The sequence below is a fragment of the Oncorhynchus kisutch genome, linkage group LG18 (assembly GCF_002021735.2).
Source record: "Oncorhynchus kisutch isolate 150728-3 linkage group LG18, Okis_V2, whole genome shotgun sequence".
Lineage (NCBI taxonomy): Eukaryota > Metazoa > Chordata > Actinopteri > Salmoniformes > Salmonidae > Oncorhynchus > Oncorhynchus kisutch.
Window position 1 is genome coordinate 6140949 of NC_034191.2, and position 19702 is coordinate 6160650.

The 19702-nt window shown below is 46.6% G+C and overlaps 1 protein-coding gene across 2 annotated transcripts in view; it reads right to left on the reverse strand.

The window, feature by feature from the left end:
- urb1 (URB1 ribosome biogenesis homolog) overlaps positions 1-19228 on the reverse strand; it is a 65369-nt gene extending 46141 nt beyond the window's left edge. For both annotated transcript variants that reach the window (XM_031795490.1, XM_031795489.1), the window contains exons 1-18: positions 18972-19228; positions 18650-18789; positions 18382-18533; positions 18142-18271; positions 17522-17618; positions 15033-15118; positions 14012-14137; positions 13253-13383; positions 12226-12421; positions 11571-11708; positions 11267-11440; positions 9197-9320; positions 8488-8619; positions 8026-8138; positions 6660-6773; positions 5908-6024; positions 5346-5484; positions 643-813 (exon numbers count right to left, since the gene is read on the reverse strand). In XM_031795490.1, the coding sequence (XP_031651350.1) occupies positions 643-813; positions 5346-5484; positions 5908-6024; positions 6660-6773; positions 8026-8138; positions 8488-8619; positions 9197-9320; positions 11267-11440; positions 11571-11708; positions 12226-12421; positions 13253-13383; positions 14012-14137; positions 15033-15118; positions 17522-17618; positions 18142-18271; positions 18382-18533; positions 18650-18789; positions 18972-19107 (2416 nt within the window). In that variant the 5' untranslated portion in view covers positions 19108-19228. The remainder of the gene's footprint in view (positions 1-642; positions 814-5345; positions 5485-5907; positions 6025-6659; positions 6774-8025; positions 8139-8487; positions 8620-9196; positions 9321-11266; positions 11441-11570; positions 11709-12225; positions 12422-13252; positions 13384-14011; positions 14138-15032; positions 15119-17521; positions 17619-18141; positions 18272-18381; positions 18534-18649; positions 18790-18971) is intronic.
- Between the last annotated feature and the right edge of the window lie 474 nt (positions 19229-19702).

The window sequence follows — 19702 nt, forward strand, 5'->3', positions numbered from 1 at the left end:
ATACACCCTCCCCTAGGGTCAAATACACAACATTATATTACACACCCTCCCTAGGGTCAAATACACAACATTATACACCCTCCCTAGGGTCAAATACACAACATTACATTATACACAACATTATACACCCTCCCTCGGGTCAAATACACAACCTTACACACCCTCCCATGGGTCAAATACACAACCTTACACACCCTCCCCTAGGGTCAAATACACAACATTATACACCCTCCCTAGGGTCAAATACACAACATTATGTTATACACCCTCCCCTAGGGTCAAATACACAACATTATGTTATACACCCTCCCTAGGGTCAAATACACAACATTACATTATACACCCTCCCTAGGGTCAAATACACAACATTACATTATACACCCTCCCTAGGGTCAAATACACAACATTATACACCCTCCCTCAGGTCAAATACACAACATTACATTATACACGAATATAATATACATGAATACACACAAACAAGGCGTTGAGTGTTTGAACGAGCCACAGACAGTCCGCCAGCCAGACAGTCCGCCAGCCAGACAGCCCGCCAGCCAGACAGCCCACCAGACAGACAGCCCACCAGACAGACAGCCCGCCAGACAGACAGCCCGCCAGACAGACAGTACTTTAGTAGTTTACCTTTCTCCGTTCTGTAGGTAGCAGGTAGTTTGTTCCTGGCCTCCAGGACAGCAGGTACCACTGCACTGAAAGGGAAGGTCTGGAGGATGAGGTCATCACTAAGCGCGGGGCCCAGCTCCTCCGTCTCCCCCTCGCTGCCCTCCATGATCACATCAACCATGTCCAGCACGTCTAGAGATACAAGCAGCACAATGTTTCCCACCAGGCCAAGGCTTTGTCTTCACTAGCTATGTTTCCATTAACTTATACAGTGATTGTTTTTGGTCGACATTTTAGGAAGTTCACATAGAAAATACATACGATAATAATTGCCTGCTATGTTGCGTTTCGAATTAACTGTCGTGACGATTATTTTCTTTCAAACCTAGGTGTTGAATAAAATGTTTCCATGATCCATTTAGGCAAAATGAGCATGAAAAAAATTGGCGCCAGGGTGTATGCCCTCCCACCCATCTGTTTCATGTCTCAGGTAGCGCGCGAAAGCCTGCATGGATAGAACACGCACGCACGCACACACACACACACTCGGTGGCCAGTATATTAGGTACACCACCCTGTCACCAAAATGGTTCGCTCCTACAGACAGTGAGTCACGTGGTCGTGGCTTCCTATATAAAGCAGGCAGACAGGCATGAAGACATTCAGTTACTGTTCCATTGAACGATAGAATGGGCTAAATGAGTGACCTAAGCGAATTTGAGCGTGGCATTGTCGGTGCCAGGTTCCAGTAGCTCAGAAACGGCCTCCTGGGCTTTTCACGCACACGACAGTGTCTAGGGTTTACAGAGAACAGTGCGACTAACAAACAAACATTCAGTCAGCGGCAGTCCTGTGGGTAGAAACCAACTCGTTGATGAGAGAGGTGAAAGGAGAATGGAAAGAACTGTGGAAGATAACAGGCATGAAATGGAGACGTACTGTAGTATGTATGTAGTAATCACCAACCATTTTTAGTGCCAAAACTATTTGCCCCTTTATGATTCTCTAAATGTTTTGATATTTTTGATACTGAATGTTAGACAAATGGAACCAGAGTTAACAAATAAAAAACATTTATACTTCTTTTAATTTACAAAGTTACAGTGCATTCGGAAAGTATTCAGACCCCTTGACTTTTTCCACATTTTGTTCTCGCCTTATTCTAAAATGAATTAAAATAGGTTTTCCCCCCCTCATCAATCTACACACAAGAACCCCATAATGACATCACAATACCCCATAATGACATCACAATACCCCATAATGACATCACAATACCCCATAATGACATCACAATACCCCATAATGACAAAGCAAAAACAGGTTTCGATTAATGTTTGCAAATGTAAAAAAATATATATATATGACATTTACGTAAGTATTCCGACCCTTTACTCAGGACTTTGTTGAAGCACCTTTGGCAGTGATTACAGCCTTGACTCTTCTTAGGTTTGACGCTACAAGCTTGGCACACCTGTATTCGGGGAGTTTCTCCCATTCTTCTCTGCATATCCTCTCAAGATCTGTCAGGTTGGATGGGGAGCGTTGCTGTGCAGCTATTTTCAGGTCTATCCAGAGATGTTCGATCAGGTTCAAGTCTGGGCTTTGGCTGGGCCAATCAAGGACATACAGAGACTTGTCCCAAAGCCACTCCTGTGTTGTCTTGGCTGTGCGCTTAGGGTCATTGTCCAGTTGGAAGGTGAACCTTTGCCCCAGTCTGAGGTCCTGAGCACACTGGAGCAGGTTTTCATCAAGGATCTCTGTACTTTGCTCCGTTCATCCTTCTCTTGATCCTGACTAGTCTCCCAGTCCCTGTCGCTGAAACACAGCATGATGCTGCCACCACCATAGGGATGGTGCCAGGTTTCCACCAGACGTGACGCTTGGCATTGAGGCCAAAGACTTCAATCTTCGTTTCATCAGACCAGAGAATCTTGTTTCTCATGGTCAGAGTCCTTTAGGTGCCTGATGAGTGGTTTCCATCTGGCCACTCTACCATAAAGACCTGATTGTGGTGCTGCAGAGATGGGAGAACCTTCCAGAAGGACAACCAACTCCACAGATGAACTCTGGAGATCCATCAGAGTGACAATCGGGTTCTTGGTCACCTCCCTGACCAAGATCTTTCTCCACCAATTGCTCAGTTTGGCCGGGCGGCCAGCTCTAGGAAGAGTCTTGGTGGTTCCAAACTTCTTTAATTTAAGAATGATGGATGCCACTGTGTTCTTGGGGACCTTCAATGCTGCAGAAATATTTTGGTACCCTTCCCCAGATCTGTGCCTCGACACAATTCCTTCAACCTGGTGGCTTGGTTTTTGCTCTGACATTCACTGTCAACTGTGGGACCTTATATAGACATGTGTGTGGCTTTCCAAATCATGTCCAATCAATTGAATCAAATTGTAGAAACATCTCAAGGATGATCAATGGACACAGGATAAACTTGAGCTCAAATTCGTGTCTCATAGCAAAAGGGTCAGAATACTTATGTAAATCAGGCATTTCTGTTTAGAAATGTGCATTAATTTGCTTAAAAAGAATACATCTAAAAGCCTGTTTTTCGCTTTGTCATTGGTGGGGTATTGTGTGAAGATGAGGGATTTTTTATTTATTTTTTAAATCCATTTTAGAATAAGGCTGTAACGTAACAAAATGTGGAAAAAGTCAAGAGGTCTGAATTCTTTCCAAATGCCCAGTACGCAACACTCAATTCCCGTGTGTGAAAAGGTAATTGCCATATGTGGGTTTTTAAGCATGAACTGTTTGTTTCAAGTCCTGCCACAACATCTCAATTGGGTTTAGGTCTGGACTTGGACTAGGCCATTCCAAAACTTCAAATGTGTTGCTTTTTAACCATTTTCATATAGACTTGATTGTGTGTTTTGGATTCTTGTCTTGCTGCATGACTCCGCTACACTTCAGCTTCAGCTCACAGACCGATGGCCTGACATTCTCCTGTAGAATTCACCGATACTGATCAGGATTCCATGGTTCCTATGGTATCAAGGCAATGACTCCGCTACACTTCAGCTTCAGCTCACAGACCGACGGCCTGACATTCTCCTGTAGAATTCACCGATACTGATCGGGATTCCATGGTTCCTATGGTATCAAGGCAATGACTCCGCTACACTTCAGCTTCAGCTCACAGACCGACGGCCTGACATTCTCCTGTAGAATTCACCGATACTGATCGGGATTCCATGGTTCCTATGGTATCAAGGCAAGTCGTCCAGGTCCTGAGGCAGATAAGCATCCCCCAGACCATCAAACAACCACCACGCTTGACTTTTGGAATAAGGTTCTTACTGTGGAATGCAGTGTTTGGTTCTGGCCAGACATAAAATGGGACACATGTCACCCACATTCTTGGAAGAATGTTCTATGGCCAGATGAGTCAAAATAGCCAAAAGGTGGCACAACCAGTCATTGAGTGTAAGGGGCCAATTACTTTTTCACACAGGGGAATTGGGTATTGCATAACTTTGTTAAATAAATATATATATATATATATTTTTCTCTTATTTGTAAACTCAGGTTCCCTTAATCTAATATCAGGTGTTGGTTGAAGATCTGATAATATTTAGTATCAACAATATACAATAACTTTTTCACAGTACTGTCTATGTGACATGGGGATGATGTAGGAGTCACCAACTGTCTATGTGACATGGGGATGATGTAGGAGTCACCAACTGTCTATGTGACATGGGGATGATGTAGGAGTCACCAACTGTCTATGTGACATGGGGATGATGTAGGAGTCACCAACTGTCTATGTGACATGGGGATGATGTAGGAGTCACCAACTGTCTATGTGACATGGGGATGATGTAGGAGTCACCAACCGTCTATGTGACATGGGGATGATGTAGGAGTCACCAACTGTCTATGTGACATGGGGATGATGTAGGAGTCACCAACTGTCTATGTGACATGGGGATGATGTAGGAGTCACTAACCGTCTATGTGACATGGGGATGATGTAGGAGTCACCAACTGTCTATGTGACATGGGGATGATGTAGGAGTCACCAACTGTCTATGTGAGATGGGGATGATGTAGGAGTCACCAACCGTCTATGTGACATGGGGATGATGTAGGAGTCACCAACTGTCTATGTGACATGGGGATGATGTAGGAGTCACCAACTGTCTATGTGACATGGGGATGATGTAGGAGTCACCAACTGTCTATGTGACATGGGGATGATGTAGGAGTCACCAACCGTCTATGTGAGATGGGGATGATGTAGGAGTCACTAACTGTCTATGTGACATGGGGATGATGTAGGAGTCACTAACTGTCTATGTGACATGGGGATGATGTAGGAGTCACCAACTGTCTATGTGACATGGGGATGATGTAGGAGTCACCAACTGTCTATGTGACATGGGGATGATGTAGGAGTCACCAACTGTCTATGTGACATGGGGATGATGTAGGAGTCACCAACTGTCTATGTGACATGGGGATGATGTAGGAGTCACCAACTGTCTATGTGACATGGGGATGATGTAGGAGTCACCAACTGTCTATGTGACATGGGGATGATGTAGGAGTCATCAACCGTCTATGTGAGATGGGGATGATGTAGGAGTCACCAACCGTCTATGTGAGATGGGGATGATGTAGGAGTCACCACCCGTCTGTGTGACATGGGGATGATGTAGGAGTCACCACCCGTCTATGTGTGAGATGGGGATGATGTAGGAGTCACCAACCGTCTATGTGTGAGATGGGGATGCTGGCGGTGTCTCCGTCCTGTCCGCTAAGATTGGCCTGTAGGTAGGCTGCCTCCTGGACAAGACTGGCCACCTTGTCTGTGTAGGTGTAGGGGTTACACACCAGACACATGAGCACCTGGGGGGACATACACACACATCACAGGGTTACATACCATCACCTGGACACACACACACATCACAGGGTTACATACCATCACCTGGACACACACACACATCACAGAGAAGAGACACACACACACACATCACAGAGAAGAGACACACACACACACACATATCCTGTATCATAAATAGCATAACGCAATCAAACAATCAGTAACACAATCAAATAATCAATCAATCCCTAAGCGCGGAAGGCCTCGGGTATGAAGGTGTCGATACATGCATTTGTTGTATGCTACTTATGACGACGATCGTAGCATAACGATAGATTGATCGATTGAGGGTATCTATGATTGATTGATTGATTGATTGAGCGATGTGTCAATTGATCCATCGATCAACCAACTGTATTCTATGGGAGGTAGACCAGGTGACTGACCCTCTCCAGGAAGTGTATGACCGTGTCCTGCTGGTCTGTCTGTAGTCTGTCCAGGTGTTTCAGCCACAGCTCCAGCTCAGACCAGGTGTACTCAAACACTCCACTGTCCTTCAGCACCTAATTCCAAACAACGGAGACCAAGGAGTTTACAGGAACTCACAGTAGATGTTTTTAATAAGTACACTACAATTCGTTTTTACTACATTGGGCACATTCAAGAGTCGGCGGGCATACTAAATTCTGTATATATATAGGGCACTACTTTTGAAACCACTATGGGGAAAAGTACTCAATGGTCCTACTTGAGTAAAAGTGAAGATGCCTAAAAACAGAAAATGACTCAAGTAAAAGTGAAAGTCACACAGTAAAATACTACTTGAGTCAAAGTCTAAAAGTATTTGGTTTAAAAATATCAAAAGTAAAAGCTGTCCTGCTAAGCATTCAAAATGTAACGAGAACTTTTGGGTGTCAGGGAAAATGTACGGACATTATTTTCATTAGGAATGTAAGAGAAGTAAAAGTTATAAATATTTAAAAAAAAATATATATATATATATATACAAAAGTAAAGTACAGATAACCCCGAAATAAATACTTAAGTAGTACTTTAAAGTATATTTTTTTTACTTAAGTACTTTACACCATTGGTCAAAAGTAGTGCACTCTATGTCAGGGAATGGAGTGTCATTTAGGACAAAGCCCGTGTGTGATTCAAACCCGGATGGAACGGAGTCAGTAGGTCTTGTGCTCACCTTCACCACCAGTTTCCTGGTGGACATTTTCAGGTGGCTGTTGTTGCTGCTCACAAACATCTTGAGGAGCAGGAAGAACACAGACTTCTCCCCAGAGCCCGTCTCCACGTGATCCTGACAACGGAAAGGAGCCAAATGAAATGTCTTCAAGGTTATAAAAGGAGACTTCACAAATAACTGTTGCCCTCTGGCGTCACGGCCCTCTGGCGTCACGGCCCTCTGGCGCCACGGCCCTCTGGCGCCACGGCCCTCTGGCGCCACGGCCCTCTCCCATAACAATAACAGGGGGGGGGGGCACCCCCAGACCCCCACAAGTTTATGTCCCTACCACTTCTAAAAACCAAAGTTGGGCCCCTGCAAATAACAGCCACTTACTGTTTCCATAGTCTCACATTTCCTTTGAAGCCACTCTAGGAGATACAACCCCCTGGTCTGTTCCATGCTCCTTATAGGGGATATTAAACATACCACTAACAGTCTGCTCCATTCTAACCTGAACCCTGAACCCTGAACCCTGAACCCGGTCTATAACCATCTCACCTGAACTCTGAACCAGGACATCTTGCTGGTCTAGAAGCTCCCCTGAACCAGGACATCTTGCTGGTTTAGAAGCTCCCCTGAACCAGGACAACTTGCTGGTCTAGAGGCTTCCCTGAACCAGGACATCTTGCTGGTTTAGAAGCTCCCCTGAACCAGGACAACTTACTGGTCTAGAAGCTCCCCTGAACCAGGACAACTTGCTGGTCTAGAAGCTCCCCTGAACCAGGACATCTTGCTGGTCTAGAAGCTCCCCTGAACCAGGACAACATACTGGTCTAGAAGCTCCCCTGAACCAGGACAACTTACTGGTCTAGAAGCTCCCCTGAACCAGGACAACTTGCTGGTCTAGAAGCTCCCCTGAACCAGGACAACTTGCTGGTCTAGAAGCTGCCCTGAACCAGGACAACTTGCTGGTCTAGAAGCTCCCCTGAACCAGGACAACTTGCTGGTCTAGAAGCTCCCCTGAACCAGGACAACTTACTGGTCTAGAAGCTCCCCTGAACCAGGACAACTTGCTGGTCTAGAAGCTCCCCTGAACCAGGACAACTTGCTGGTCTAGAAGCTCCCCTGAACCAGGACAACTTGCTGGTCTAGAAGCTCCCCTGAACCAGGACAACTTGCTGGTCTAGAAGCTCCCCTGAACCAGGACAACTTACTGGTCTAGAAGCTCCCCTGAACCAGGACAACTTGCTGGTCTAGAAGCTCCCCTGAACCAGGACAACTTGCTGGTCTAGAAGCTCCCCTGAACCAGGACAACTTGCTGGTCTAGAAGCTCCCCTGAACCAGGTGATAACATCAAAACACACCCAGCCTATAATCATCTCACCTGAACTCTGAACCAGGAGAACTTGCTGGCCGGCAGGTCCAGGGCCAGTTGTAATATCTGGTGTTGAAGGACTGGATGGACCTCCTCTCTCATACCTTTCTCTGACACGATACCTGAAGAGAGAGACCAAATACAATACCGTTAAAACGATCCTCTCAAGATGGACACAATCAGTGGATGATTTCACAGGCCTTTTGGATAGCCGTACAGATCCTCAGAATGATGTGATAACATGGAAGTTGTCTCTAAGTGTGCCAACACAATGTAAGGCAAAATCATAGATTTTAACACTCTGTTAGCACATCAAGAAGATAACTTCCATATTTTTTAACAGGACTAATAAAGAGCAACAGAGCAATCAATCAATCATTCAATCAATAAATCAATCAACCAATCAATGAATCAATGAATGAATCAATCGATCAATCGATCGTCCATCAATAGAGTTTTGTAGAGCAGTACCTTTGAGCAGCTTGCTGAAGTCAAACTTGCTCTGGCTAACCAGATGAGGCACTACCTTCTGGTAGAGACACATGACCTGGAGGATGAGGGCTTTCAGGACGATGACCTCTGGAGACTCGGGGCCTGACGGGGCTGGAGGAGACAGACGGGAGATACCGACAGATGGGAGACAGAGACGCACGGGAAGAGAGAGACAGAAGAGACAGACAGATAGGAGACAGAAAGATGGGAGAGACAGATGGGAAACACAGACAGATAGATGGGAGAGACAGAAGAGAGACAGACAGACGCACGGGAAGAGACAGACAGGAGAGACAGAAAGATGGGAGAGAGACAGATGGGAAACACAGACAGATAGATGGGAGAGACAGGAGAGAGACAGACAGATAGGAGACAGAAAGATGGGAGACACAGACAGATGGGAAACACAGACAGATGGGAGACACAGACAGATGGGAAACACAGACAGATAGATGGGAGAGACAGAAGAGAGACAGACAGACGCACGGGAAGAGACAGACAGGAGAGAGTCAGTTAGTCACCCCATGTTCAACTAAAGAGAGTTATAGTCGGGACAATATAGAAACAATGAAAAATACCATATTGGTTAAGGACTATTTCAACGATGTATGAAGAGAGAGTTATAATTATAATTTAAAGAAGAGAACATTCCACTGACTGTAAATATATTACAATGTAAGACATCTACCGGGTTGTTCAACTTTAGTCGCGTCCTCTTTGACATCTCCTTCCTTCTTCCCTTCATTCCCTCCTTTCTCCTTCTTGGTCAGTGACTGCCATTTGGACACGATGCTCGTCATGTCCGGTAGAACCTACAGAGAGAACATGGACGCCCCCCCACCGAGTTCAGTTGACCTCCTCCAATCTATTCACGTTGTGCAGCAGTCAGAGTGGTCATTCAGTCAGAGTGGTCATCCAGTCAGAGTGGTCATTCAGTCAGAGTGGTCATTCAGTCAGATAAAAGCTGGTCATCACCGGATCTACATGGGCAACACTGCATTTAGTTTAGTAGCTAGGAGGTCGACTGTATGTTGTCTACCCTAGTAGGTCCACAGTCCTACAGTAGGTCCACAGTCCTACAGTAGGTCCACAGTCCTACAGTAGGTCCACAGTCCTACAGTAGGTCCACAGTCCTACAGTAGGTCCACAGTCCTACAGTAGGTCCACAGTACTACAGTAGGTCCACAGTAGGTCCACAGTACTACAGTAGGTCCACAGTACTACAGTAGCTCCACAGTACTACAGCAGCTCCACAGTACTACAGCAGCTCCACAGTACTACAGTAGGTCCACAGTACTACAGTAGATCCACAGTACTACAGTAGGTCCACAGTACTACAGTAGATCCACAGTAGGTCCACAGTACTACAGTAGATCCACAGTAGGTCCACAGTACTACAGTATGTCCACAGTATGTCCACAGTACTACAGTATGTCCACAGTAGGTCCACAGTATGTCCACAGTAGGTCCACAGTACTACAGTATGTCCACAGTAGGTCCACAGTACTACAGTATGTCCACAGTAGGTCCACAGTACTACAGTATGTCCACAGTATGTCCACAGTACTACAGTATGTCCACAGTAGGTCCACAGTACTACAGTATGCCCACAGTAGGTCCACAGTACTACAGTATGCCCACAGTAGGTCCACAGTACTACAGTAGGTCCACAGTACTACAGTAGGTCCACAGTAGCTCCACAGTACTACAGTAGCTCCACAGTACTACAGTATGTCCACAGTAGCTCCACAGTACTACAGTAGCTCCACAGTACTACAGTAGGTCCACAGTACTACAGTAGATCCACAGTCCTACAGTAGGTCCACAGTACTACAGTATGTCCACAGTAGGTCCACAGTACCACAGTAGGTCCACAGTACTACAGTAGGTCCACAGTACTACAGTAGGCATACAGTACTACAGTAGCTCCACAGCCCTACAGTAGGTTCACAGTAGGTTCACAGTAGGTCCACAGTAGGTCCACAGTACTACAGTAGGTCCACAGTACTACAGTAGGTCCACAGTACTACAGTAGGCATACAATACTACAGTAGGTCCACAGTCAGAGTGAACGAACCTGTTTGCTGATGCAGAGTGGTCATTCAGTCAGAGTGGTCATTCAGTCAGATAAAAGCTGGTCATCATGCATTTAGTTTAGTAGCTAGGAGGTCGACTGTATGTTGTCTACCCCAGTAGGTCCACAGTCCTACAGTAGGCATACAGTACGACAGTAGGTCCACAGTACTACAGTAGGTCCACAGTCCTACAGTAGATCCACAGTACTACAGTAGATCCACAGTACTACAGTAGGTCCACAGTACTACAGTCCTACAGTAGGTCCACAGTCCTACAGTAGGTCCACAGTCCTACAGTAGGTCCACAGTCCTACAGTAGGTCCACAGTCCTACAGTAGGTCCACAGTCCTACAGTAGGTCCACAGTCCTACAGTAGGTCCACAGTCCTACAGTAGGTCCACAGAACTACAGTAGGTCCACAGAACTACAGTAGGTCCACAGTACTACAGTAGGTCCACAGTACTACAGTAGGTCCACAGTACTACAGTAGGTCCACAGTACTACAGTAGGTCCACAGTCCTACAGTAGATCCACAGTACTAGAGTAGATCCACAGTACTACAGTAGGTCCACAGTACTACAGTCCTACAGTAGGCATACAGTCCTACAGTAGGTCCACAGTACTACAGTAGGTCCTGCTGTGTGTTACCTCCCTGTACCGCTGTGTGAGGTCTTGTATGTTACCTTGCCGAGTGCCTCTCTGTACTGTTGTGTGAAGTCCTGCATGGTGGCTGGTGTGTAGAGATCAGAGGCGAGCCACACAGAGCGGTCCAGACACAACTCTATGTTCCTCTGAGCTCTCTTCAGAAGGAACGACATGAGGGACAGGGTCGTGTGCTGCACCACCGCGTTGGCAAACTGGGACAGGCACACGAGAGGAAAGATGGGTAAACAGTCCAGCACTGGGAAACGTTGGGCAACATTTTCATCACCAAAAGTGACAAGTCTGTTAAATAGCCATTATTCTAGAACAACGGTGTCAACTCACGTTGATGCCCTGCGTGAAGAAGGCCTTGTTACAGACGGGAGGAAGTGATGTCACCAGCACCATGGACAGGAGGCGGGGCAGAGGAACAACCTCTCTGGTCTGGAAGGCCTTGGACACCTCTGGCTGAGACTCGTAGATCTGAGAAGACAGGATAGAGTGGTCGACAGCGGTCAAAATGACAGTGCCTGTGATTGACAGACAAGGGACAGCCAATTTAGGGCGGCAGCGTAGCCTAGTGGTTAGAGCGTTCGACTAGTAACCGGAAGGTTGCAAGTTCAAACCCCCGAGCTGACAAGGTGCAAATCTGTCATTCTGCCCCCTGAACAAGGCAGTTAACCCACTGTTCCTAGGACCATCATTGAAAATAAGAATTTGTTCTTAACTGACTTGCCTGGTTAAATAAAGGTAAAAAAATATATAAAAAATTACAAATTGTGACGGTGTTGTAAGATTCCCATTTTGTTTTGTTGATTTGTGTTCGCCGCGCCCCTGTGCACGGTGACGTCTGATCTCTATACATTCAATAGAATACAGCGTCCTCTATGTTGTTGTTGGTGTCAACGTTACAGACAGAACTGTCCCCGAGGTTTGAAACGTAAACAAAATAACGCTAGAAAAACCAAGAATACAAGGAAACAAAGAGTTTATTAAAAACCTTCTTGAGCAGAGTGATGTTGTCCGTCCAGGCAGATTTGAGGCGAGGGATGAAGGAGTACTGTGTCTCCTTGAAGAACCTGGGCAAGATGTCAGGACTGACCCTTAGTATATTGACCATCAGATCAGACACCAGGTCGTCCTCTGTAGCCTGCTTCAGCCCCACCACAAACTGCAGTAGCACAATGTTACCAGCCCTGGACAGAAGACAGACAACAACTTCAGGTCTGTGTCTACTGTACAGGCACACAACAAAAACTTCAGGAGGGTGATGGAGAGAGGGAAGAGAGAGGGGAGAGAGGAGAGATGGGAGAGAGATAGAGGAGAGAGAACAGAGAGGAGAGAAAGAGGATAGAGGATTGAAAGGAGAGATAGAGGAGAGATGGGAGAGAAAACAGAGAACAGAGAGATAGAGAGGAGAGAGAACAGAGAGATAGAGGGGAGAGAGAACAGAGAGATAGAGGGGAGAGAGAACAGAGAGATAGAGGGGAGATGGGAGAGAGAACAGAGAGATAGAGGGGAGATGGGAGAGAGAACAGAGAGATAGAGGGGAGATGGGAGAGAGAACAGAGAGATAGAGGGGAGATGGGAGAGAGAACAGAGAGATAGAGGGGAGATGGGAGAGAGAACAGAGAGATAGAGGGGAGATGGGAGAGAGAACAGAGAGATAGAGGGGAGATGGGAGAGAGAACAGAGAGATAGAGGGGAGATGGGAGAGAGAACAGAGAGATAGAGGGGAGATGGGAGAGAGAACAGAGAGATAGAGGAGAGATGGGAGAGAGAACAGAGAGATAGAGGGGAGATGGGAGAGAGAACAGAGAGATAGAGGGGAGATGGGAGAGAGAACAGAGAACAGAGAGATATAGGGGAGATGGGAGAGAGAACAGAGGGAGAGAGAACAGAGAGATAGAGGGGAGATGGGAGAGAGAACAGAGAGATGGAGGAGAGAGAAGAGCGAGGGGAGATAAAGAGGAGAGAGAGAACAGAGTGATAGAGGAGAGATGGGATGCATCAGATTCATGACTGACCTGCCGGCCGTTCCAAAGCTGGGGTCGTAGAAACTGATGCCATGTTTCCGGGAGCAGCATAGATTCAGGAGGAAGTTGTGGACCAGTTTCCTCACGACCATCTTCCCTGCTTCCTCTGCGTTCTCTGCCATCTGAAGAAATTGACATTCAAAACAAGACTCGGTGATGATTGTGAGTGAGAATCATTTAGGGGGCGCTAATATTTGTCCTCTTACACACTTAAATAAGTGTGTGACGGAAATGTGTTTCATGCATATCCCAATGCCCCCTGATAGACCCCCAGGGAGTGGGGTCACGGCCAGGGTCACCGTTGTCCAGCACCCCTGGAGCGATTAGGGTTAAGTGCCTTGCTCAAGGGCACAGCAACAGATTATTCATCTTGTCGGCTCCGGGATTCAAACCAGTGACCTTTCGGTTACTGGCCCAAAGCTCTAACCGAGAGAGAGAGAGATAAAGAGAGAGAGAGAGAGAGAGAGAGAGATAAAAAGAGAGAGAGAAAGAGAAAGAAAAAGAGAGAGATAAAGGGAGAGATAAAGGGAGAGAGATGAGAGAGAGAGATAAAGGGAGAGAGATGAGAGAGAGAGATAAAGGGATAGAGATGAGAGAGATAAAGAGAGAGCGAGATAAAGAGATAGAGAGATAGAGATAAAGAGAGGGAGAGATAAAGAGATAAAGAGAGAGAAAGATAGAGAGTTAAAGAGAAAGAGAGAGATAAAGAGAGAGAGAGATAAAGAGAGAACTAGTGGACAGATCCATTACCTTGCTGTCGTCTGTGCTTGCATCCACAATGCCATTCCACCTGTAGAGTGATGCAATCTGGGCCAGGAGAGATGGGGTGAAGAAACGCACCTTCTGGGTCTTACTGATGGCTTGTCTCTGGACCACCTACAGCAGAGGAAACACATCGCTGTCACGTGTCCTCCCTCTCCTGCGCTCCAGGTCACCAGGCTGCTCATTATGATGCACACCAGCGCCCCATCAGCCTCACATTGAACTCCATAACCTGCCTGATTACCTCCCCTAAATCTGTCACTCTCCCGTTGGTTCTTCCTACCTGATTACCTTCCCTAAATCTATCACTCCCTTTGGTTCTTCCTACCTGATTACCTTCCCTAAATCTATCACTCCCTTTGGTTCTTCCTACCTGATTACGGGGCGGGAGGGTAGCCTAGTGGATAGAGCGTTGGACTAGTAACCGGAAGGTTGCAAGGTCAAATCCCCGAGCTGACAAGGTCATTCTGCCCCTGAACAGGCAGTTAACCCACTGTTCCTAGGCCGTCATTGAAAATAAGAATTTGTTCTTAACTGACTTGCCTAGTTAAATCTGTCACTCCCTTTGGTTCTTACTACCTAATTACCTTCCCTAAATCTGTCTCTCTCCCGTTGGTTCTGTCCCCAGGCGTTATTGTTTCTGTTCCAGTGTTCATGTCTGTACACTACCTGTGTTTCTTGTCTTGTTCTATTCTCTCTCTACCTTTCTGTCTTCTGCTCTCTTCTCTCTCTCTCCCCTTCTCTCTTACCTCGCTCTCCCATTCTCCCCCATCTCCCTCTATCTGCTCTCCTCTCCTCCCTGGACTTGTTTCCTGACTCCCCAGCGTAAACGTTATAACCCCTTAAAGTCTGCAGTTATAACCCATTATAATGCAGTTATTAATGCACTATAAATACTGGTCACAAGTATGTACAGCCACCTTGTAAATGTCTCCTAATCGTCCTGACAAAACAGCCATTTTCATTCATTACCCTGAAAAGTCACAGAGACAACGAGATTAGGCCCCACCTTAGTCTGCAGAGTAGACAGAATCAGGTTGACAGTGGAGATACGATCCTCCTTCAGTCCGCTGCTTAGAATGTCTGGCAGGAAATCTGACAACCAATCAAATGTTTCATCATCAAACAAGGGAGAGGCAGGCCTATATTCCTACAGTAGAGATAGGACCCTCCTTCAGACCAGGGGAAGGCAGGCCTATATTCCTACAGTAGAGATAGGACCCTCCTTCAGACCAGGGGAAGACAGGCCTATATTCCTACAGTAGAGATAGGACCCTCCTTCAGACCAGGGGAAGACAGGCCTATATTCCTACAGTAGAGGTAGGACCCTCCTTCAGACCAGGGGAAGACAGGCCTATATTCCTACAGTAGAGATAGGACCCTCCTTCAGACCAGGGGAAGACAGGCCTATATTCCTACAGTAGAGATAGGACCCTCCTTCAGACCAGGGGAAGACAGGCCTATATTCCTACAGTAGAGATAGGACCCTCCTTCAGACCAGGGGAAGACAGGCCTATATTCCTACAGTAGAGATAGGACCCTCCTTCAGACCAGGGGAAGACAGGCCTATATTCCTACAGTAGAGGTAGGACCCTCCTTCAGACCAGGGGAAGACAGGCCTATATTCCTACAGTAGAGATAGGACCCTCCTTCAGACCAGGGGAAGACAGGCCTATATTCCTACAGTAGAGGTAGGACCCTCCTTCAGACACGGGGAAGACAGGCCTATATTCCTACAGTAGAGATAGGACCCTCCTTCAGACACGGGGAAGACAGGCCTATATTCCTACAGTAGAGATAGGACCCTCCTTCAGACCAGGGGAAGACAGGCCTATATTCCTACAGTAGAGATAGGACCCTCCTTCAGACCAGGGGAAGACAGGCCTATATTCCTACAGTAGAGATAGGACCCTCCTTCAGACCAGGGGAAGACAGGCCTATATTCCTACAGTAGAGATAGGACCCTCCTTCAGACCAGGGGAAGACAGGCCTATATTCCTACAGTAGAGATAGGACCCTCCTTCAGCCCAGGGGAAGACAGGCCTATATTCCTACAGTAGAGATAGGACCCTCCTTCAGACCAGGGGAAGACAGGCCTATATTCCTACAGTAGAGATAGGACCCTCCTTCAGACCAGGGGAAGACAGGCCTATATTCCTACAGTAGAGATAGGACCCTCCTTCAGACCAGGGGAAGACAGGCCTATATTCCTACAGTAGAGATAGGACCCTCATTCAGACCAGGGGAAGACAGGCCTATATTCCTACAGTAGAGGTAGGACCCTCCTTCAGACCAGGGGAAGACAGGCCTATATTCCTACAGTAGAGATAGGACCCTCCTTCAGACCAGGGGAAGACAGGCCTATATTCCTACAGTAGAGATAGGACCCTCCTTCAGACCAGGGGAAGACAGGCCTATATTCCTACAGTAGAGATAGGACCCTCCTTCAGACCAGGGGAAGACAGGCCTATATTCCTACAGTAGAGATAGGACCCTCCTTCAGACCAGGGGAAGACAGGCCTATATTCCTACAGTAGAGATAGGACCCTCCTTCAGACCAGGGGAAGACAGGCCTATATTCCTACAGTAGAGATAGGACCCTCCTTCAGACCAGGGGAAGACAGGCCTATATTCCTACAGTAGAGATAGGACCCTCCTTCAGACCAGGGGAAGACAGGCCTATATTCCTACAGTAGAGATAGGACCCTCCTTCAGACCAGGGGAAGACAGGCCTATATTCCTACAGTAGAGATAGGACCCTCATTCAGACCAGGGGAAGACAGGCCTATATTCCTACAGTAGAGATAGGACCCTCCTTCAGACCAGGGGAAGACAGGCCTATATTCCTACAGTAGAGATAGGACCCTCCTTCAGACCAGGGGAAGACAGGCCTATATTCCTACAGTAGAGATAGGACCCTCCTTCAGACCAGGGGAAGACAGGCCTATATTCCTACAGTAGAGATAGGACCCTCCTTCAGACCAGGGGAAGACAGGCCTATATTCCTACAGTAGAGATAGGACCCTCCTTCAGACCAGGGGAAGACAGGCCTATATTCCTACAGTAGAGGTAGGACCCTCCTTCAGACCAGGGGAAGACAGGCCTATATTCCTACAGTAGAGATAGGACCCTCCTTCAGACCAGGGGAAGACAGGCCTATATTCCTACAGTAGAGATAGGACCCTCCTTCAGACCAGGGGAAGACAGGCCTATATTCCTACAGTAGAGATAGGACCCTCCTTCAGACCAGGGGAAGACAGGCCTATATTCCTACAGTAGAGATAGGACCCTCCTTCAGACCAGGGGAAGACAGGCCTATATTCCTACAGTAGAGATAGGACCCTCCTTCAGACCAGGGGAAGACAGGCCTATATTCCTACAGTAGAGATAGGACCCTCCTTCAGACCAGGGGAAGACAGGTCTATATTCTCAAGCTTATTTTCTTTGTATTATTCTTGTTGTATTTTCTGTCATTTTGAGATGTAGTATAATCCTGACCTTTCATCTCCAGTAGTTGTCCAATAGTAACGTTGTCACCAGAGACCAGGAAGGAGAGGGCAAACTGGGTGTAAGCCATGCGGACATCAGGTCTACCCTAGAGAGAGATGAATGAGATCACACAATACCAGTCATTAGAGATGCATCATTATAACCTCAATCCAAGCCCTGGTTGGGACATAGTTTTTCCTGATCAGCTCAAACGTTCAGGAGGATGACATATTGACACTAAAAACAACTATAAACCAACCGTGGGGTTTCAACGACACCAAAGAGAACTATAAACCAACCGTGGGTTTTCAACGACACCAAAGACAACTATAAACCAACCGTGGGTTTTCAACGACACCAAAGACAACTATAAACCAACTGTGGGGTTTTCAACGACACCAAAGACAACTATAAACCAACCGTGGGGTTTTCAACGACACCAAAGACAACTATAAACCCTCATACAGAGGGAGTGTCCCAAACAGCACCCTATTCCCTATGGGACCCTGGTCAAAAGTAGTGCACTATATAAGGAATAGGGTGCCATAGGGCTCTGGTCAAAAGTAGTGCACTACATAGGGAATAGGGTGCCATTTAGGATGGACACAGACACTGACCAGGTCTCTTACCATCTTATCCTTCCTCTTGGCCAAAGCAGAAAGGCCTTTAGTGAAGTGGAAGTGGCTGAAGACTTCCCTGGCTGTGTCTGCTCCCTGGGATACCATGGCCGACAGGAAACTCAGGCAGTGACGGACAAACCTGGCCCAGAAGAGACGACAACACTATGTTAGAATGAGAGACGCACGCGCACACACACACACAAAATCTGTATTTCGTCCAAACAAAAGTTGCTTCATGTTCCAACGTACCTGTGGTTTTCTGAGTGTAGGGAGGTCTGTATGAGTTTCATATAGCTGGAAACAGCCTTCTTTACTATCGTGAATCCCACCATGCTGAAATGAGAGAGATCACTGGCTGTACGCAGCAGAATCATCTCCAAACTCTGGAAAATCAACATCATCTGGACAGAGACAAGGACAATGTAATGTTTAACAGATTAGTGCATGGTGTGTACGTATATAGACTGATTTCCAGTGAACAGGAGACTGACAGAAGCTAATGCTGTACTCTACATACTTCACTCTCCATCTGCTTGTCTCCCTCCAGCAGTTTGAAGATCTCAGAACACTCCATGGAGATCTTGATGTAACCCTCAACAACGTCATACAGGTCAGGACATGGCAGCTTCTTTGCCGTCGTGATGAATGTATCCAAGCCTGCAGTGCAGAGAGAACATTTGTTGTTCAGTAATGACATATTCAATGACAATACAACTAGCACCTTTGATAATTGACATACACTCTGCAACAAACACACAAACATTAAAACAAAGAGTGAAATAGCGCCGTTGTAGGTAGCTAGTAAGCTAACGGTAGCTAATAGCAACACGGCCACTCACCCTTCATTGCCTTGGTCGGCTCCTTCAACATGGCTTTAAAAACAGTTCCATTAAACTCTGCTGTCTCAGATACTTTTCCTTTCTTCGCATGCGTTTTGGACTCATCCACGTCTTCACTCGACCGTTTCTTCCCCATCTTGTTTGAGAGGTAAACCAAAAAAGCGATCAAATAGTTTTAGCCACCGGTCTTGCTGGCTACACATGTGAGAACCTAAACAGAAATGTGTTCTTCTGTCAATGTGTCCGGGGGAGCTCCATTTCCATGTCACTTTGGTTCCGGGCTGCGCAATATTCCTCAAATATAAACCATTCATTCAAATAAAGAAATTAGACTGACAGTCTTGTTTCTTTTATTTCCTCTTCAAGGAGGGATCATTTTTAGAATAACAGAATAATGGTTCAGGAATTGAGCCTGTCATTCCTACCTCATTCAGCTCATTGTAAAGAACATACAGAAACCATGATAGCACTTTGTCATTATTAATAAAGTATTGTATCTATTTGTAATGGATATCAAGTTTTGGTACATTAAACAGATAATTGACATTAATGTCCATGGCTGATGGCCACTGTGTAGATTGTGGCAGCAGAGCTGCAGTCTCCCCCCTTCCATCACTGTAGTCTTGCATTGCCATCCTTCCAAGTCTGGAAGGAAGCCAGGGAGCTGAGGCTCCCATCACAGGGCTGTTGGAACTGAAAGGCAAGAAGGAGGAGGAGGAAGCCAGGGCGCT